The following is a 4,814-nucleotide window of genomic DNA, read 5'->3' on the forward strand; positions in this document are numbered from 1 at the left end:
TCTCTCCACTTCCCCTCTCATCTGCTCTCTGTCCACTTCCCCTCTCATCTGCTCTCTATCCACTTCCCCTCTCATCTGCTCTCTGTCCACTTCCCCTCTCATCTGCTCTTATCCACTTCCCCACTCATCTGCTCTCGATCCACTTCCCCTCTCATCTGCTCTCTGTCAACTTCCTGTCTCATCTGCTCTCTATCCACTTCCTGTCTCATCTGCTCTCTATCCACTTCCCCTCTCATCTGCTCTCTGTCCACTTCCCCTCTCATCTGCTCTCTGTCCACTTCCCCTCTCATCTGCTCTCTGTCCACTTCCCCTCTCATCTGCTCTGTCCACTTCCCCTCTCATCTGCTTTCCATCCACTTCACCTCTCATCTGCTCTCCATCCACTTCCCCTCTCATGTGCTCTCTGTCCACTTCCCCTCTCATCTGCTCTCTATCAACTTCCCCTCTCATCTGCTTTCTGTCCGCTTCCCCTCTCATCTGCTCTCCATCCACTTCCCCTCTCATCTGCTCTCCATCCACTTCCCCTCTCATCTGCTCTCCATCCACTTCCCCTCTCATCTGCTCTCCATCCACTTCCCCTCTCATCTGCTCTCTGTCCACTTCCCCTCTCATGTGCTCTCCATCCACTTCCCCTCTCATCTGCTCTCCATCCACTTCCCCTCTCATCTGCTCTCCATCCACTTCCCCTCTCATCTGCTCTCCATCCACTTCCCCTCTCATCTGCTCTCCATCCACTTCCCCTCTCATCTGCTCTCCATCCACTTCCCCTCTCATCTGCTCTCTGTCCACTTCCCCTCTCATCTGCTCTCCATCCACTTCCCCTCTCTTCTGCTCTCCATCCACTTCCCCTCTCATCTGCTCTCCATCCACTTCCCCTCTCATGTGCTCTCTGTCCACTTCCCCTCTCATCTGCTCTCTGTCCGCTTCCCCTCTCATCTGCTCTCCATCCACTTCCCCTCTCATCTGCTCTCTATCCACTTCCCCTCTCATCTGCTATCTATCCACTTCCCCTCTCATCTGCTCTCTATCCACTTCCCCTCTCATCTGCTCTCTATCCACTTCCCCTCTCATCTGCTATCTATCCACTTCCCCTCTCATCTGCTCTCTATCCACTTCCCCTCTCATCTGCTCTCTATCCACTTCCCCTCTCATCTGCTCTCTATCAACTTCCCCTCTCATCTGCTCTCTGTCCACTTCCCCTCTCATCTGCTCTCCATCCACTTCCCCTCTCATCTGCTCTCTATCCACTTCCCCTCTCATCTGCTCTCTGTCCACTTCCCCTCTCATCTGCTCTCTGTCCACTTCCCCTCTCATCTGTTTTCTGTCCACTTCCCCTCTCATCTACTCTCTATCCACTTCCCCTCTCATCTGCTCTCTATCCACTTCCCCTCTCATCTGCTCTCTGTCCACTTCCCCTCTCATCTGCTCTCTATCCACTTCCCCTCTCATCTGCTCTCTGTCCACTTCCCCTCTCATCTGCTCTCTGTCCACTTCCCCTCTCATCTGCTCTCCATCCACTTCCCCTCTCATCTGCTCTCCATCCACTTCCCCTCTCATGTGCTCTCTGTCCACTTCCCCTCTCATCTGCTATCTGTCCACTTCCCCTCTCATCTGCTTTCTGTCCGCTTCCCCTCTCATCTGCTCTCCATCCACTTCCCCTCTCATCTGCTCTCCATCCACTTCCCCTCTCATCTGCTCTCCATCCACTTCCCCTCTCATCTGCTCTCCATCCACTTCCCCTCTCATCTGCTCTCCATCCACTTCCCCTCTCATCTTCTCTCTCTCCACTTCCCCTCTCATCTTCTCTCTCTCCACTTCCCCTCTCATCTGCTCTCTCTCCACTTCCCCTCTCATCTGCTCTCTGTCCACTTCCCCTCTCATCTGCTCTCTATCCACTTCCCCTCTCATCTGCTCTCTGTCCACTTCCCCTCTCATCTGCTCTTATCCACTTCCCCACTCATCTGCTCTCGATCCACTTCCCCTCTCATCTGCTCTCTGTCCACTTCCCCTCTCATCTGCTCTCTATCCACTTCCTGTCTCATCTGCTCTCTATCCACTTCCCCTCTCATCTGCTCTCTGTCCACTTCCCCTCTCATCTGCTCTCTGTCCACTTCCCCTCTCATCTGCTCTCTGTCCACTTCCCCTCTCATCTGCTTTCCATCCACTTCACCTCTCATCTGCTCTCCATCCACTTCCCCTCTCATGTGCTCTCTGTCCACTTCCCCTCTCATCTGCTCTCTATCAACTTCCCCTCTCATCTGCTTTCTGTCCGCTTCCCCTCTCATCTGCTCTCCATCCACTTCCCCTCTCATCTGCTCTCCATCCACTTCCCCTCTCATCTGCTCTCCATCCACTTCCCCTCTCATCTGCTCTCCATCCACTTCCCCTCTCATCTGCTCTCTGTCCACTTCCCCTCTCATCTGCTCTCTGTCCACTTCCCCTCTCATCTGCTCTCTGTCCGCTTCCCCTCTCATCTGCTCTCCATCCACTTCCCCTCTCATCTGCTCTCTATCCACTTCCCCTCTCATCTGCTATCTATCCACTTCCCCTCTCATCTGCTCTCTATCCACTTCCCCTCTCATCTGCTCTCTATCCACTTCCCCTCTCATCTGCTCTCCATCCACTTCCCCTCTCATCTGCTCTCAATCCACTCCCTCTGCACTCTGCTCCACATCCACTTCCCCTGTCCTCTGCTCGCCATCCACACCCATTGTCCCCTGCTCCCCACCCCTTCCACAGTAACCCGTTCCCTAACTATTCCCCTTTCGTCCATCCTTTGCCGCTGCCTAAAGATCTCCACGCTTCCTTTGCCCACTGTTCTCCTCCACTGCTCCTTCCCCTACCCCCGTTGTTCAGCCCCTCCCACAACGTGAAGCCGGAGATGGAGTAGAACGCTAAGACTGTGCATCTCAGATAATCGATTGATCTGAAATGTAAAGGAGAAAAACAAAAGATGAATCAATCACGTTTGAAACAATCGTGTAGAAAGTTGACTTGAATTCGAAAACACTTGGCGCGGGGCTAGTTTCCTGAGAAATAACCGTGTATTTACCTTAGGGAAATTTTGCTACCAAAAATACGTTTTTGTAATAAAACATTTTTAAAAATCCGATTTTATGAAATTGAATTGATTTTCAAATTCTGATCTTATTTGATCTTTTCGATTCACCATCAACAATCTATCAGTTTGAATAAACAGAAGATTGTAGTCTCTCCGAAGGGAAACAGATAAAAAGTAAGTGTGGTTAGTTAATCGTTATGGCTTAGGACTTGAATAAAGAGTATCGAATCTTTGTGTAAAAGTCCGGGGTCCATACCAGATCGAGACCCTCATTCCGTAGAGGGTAATGCGGGCGGTGCGGCCTATTAGAACACTATTGAGCGACGAATCTGTTAAAACAAACCGGCAAAGCCAGTTATTGGGAAACGTGAGCGAATCTCAACTACAGAATGGGATGCCTGACAATTGTGCTACCAGCATTGATTGAACGGACAAAATTATTCAGAGACTCTTAACACCAACAATCAAACACTCCGCGGCCAGTGGAAAGTGTTGGCAAACGATGCAAGTGTTCCTATCCTCGTTCATACGCCTCGACTGTCCCGTTAGACCGATACAGGGACCCTTCCGAGTTTCCCTGTTGTATCCGATCGTTATCATTCCTTTCTTCCTTCACTCTGATGCCGTCTATGATTTACGAGAAAGGAGAAGTGACACTTGGAAGAACCTAGGTAAATATCAATTGTATTCAAGTGCTGCTAAAATAACCGACTGCCTCCGCTAGATAGGATTTGACGCTGAAGAACTCGTTCGGCTCCGGAACACGGTCAGATCGTTAATTCCTATCTTACAAGATTAACTTGTGCCTTTTCAGCCGTAGATTTGACAGGTCGGTGCATCTAGGTAAATATTCATTATTTGAGATATCAGATTGTCAAGTCGATTTACACGATTCACTGGGAACAGAGATCTGATCTTCCGAGAGACTTCCCAGAACGCACCACGAAAGACGATACTTCCGATAGTTGAGAAAAACGTTTCAAGATTGTCAGGTAGGTGTCGTTGTTAACGTCATCTATCAGTGTGATGTGGGCGCCAGACTGTACACGGCATATGGGCGCGTTATCGGTATCCTACCAGCTGACACCGATGTTTGTAGAAGTCGCTTCCATACTTTAAATCATGTTCTGAGCGCCAGTTGCCAAATGACGCTTTCATTTTGTGATGTTCCTTTCCAGTACTCCATGAAACTCAATTGAAGATAAGATCACAGATGTCGAGTTATGTATGGTCGTCATGGGTGTAGTCCTACGGGGAGATGATCGTTGCCCTTGCATTGGTGTCTCTGGTCCAAAGCACCGTTCCACATAGCAATCTTAGCTATAAGGTGATCGTAACTCCCATACTTTTATATGGACTGACGACAGTTGTAGCTGAACGATCGCTTGATGGAACGGGTCCCAGTCTTATTACATAGTGTACAGTCCGCCTTGATAATTATTGTTACAATATTAGTGACTGTAGCGTAAGACAACATGCACTCACTCACCCATCGAGCGAAAGTACGCTTTAGTACAGAAATAAATAGAGGGCAACCAGTGAGCACGTAACTTTCCCTCACCAAGTATGCATTCGTTTTTAAACTTTTATAAACGTACACAATATAGCTTTACCATATATAACAATTCCTTAAATAGAAAATAATTGACCCCTCCACGTGGTTGCCGTTTAGACTGTAAGTGACATTTGGTGTACTGCCTAGACGTGAAATATCTACCATCCTTATGCATAAGAATACTAGTTATTTGACGTC

The 4,814-nt window shown here is 49.0% G+C and overlaps 1 protein-coding gene across 1 annotated transcript; it reads right to left on the minus strand.

The window, feature by feature from the left end:
- Positions 1–216: 216 nt before the first annotated feature.
- On the minus strand, positions 217–990 carry LOC139454048 (sodium/potassium/calcium exchanger 1-like). Its single transcript, XM_071235540.1, has 2 exons — positions 736–990; positions 217–693 (listed from the first exon to the last, which is right to left on the minus strand). Exons 1-2 carry the CDS (start codon positions 988–990, stop codon positions 217–219), a joined length of 732 nt encoding a protein of 243 aa, XP_071091641.1.
- Between the last annotated feature and the right edge of the window lie 3,824 nt (positions 991–4,814).

The sequence above is a fragment of the Haliotis cracherodii genome, unplaced genomic scaffold, assembly GCF_022045235.1.
Source record: "Haliotis cracherodii isolate W230 unplaced genomic scaffold, xgHalCrac1.p SCAF_1, whole genome shotgun sequence".
NCBI classification, from domain to species: domain Eukaryota; kingdom Metazoa; phylum Mollusca; class Gastropoda; order Lepetellida; family Haliotidae; genus Haliotis; species Haliotis cracherodii.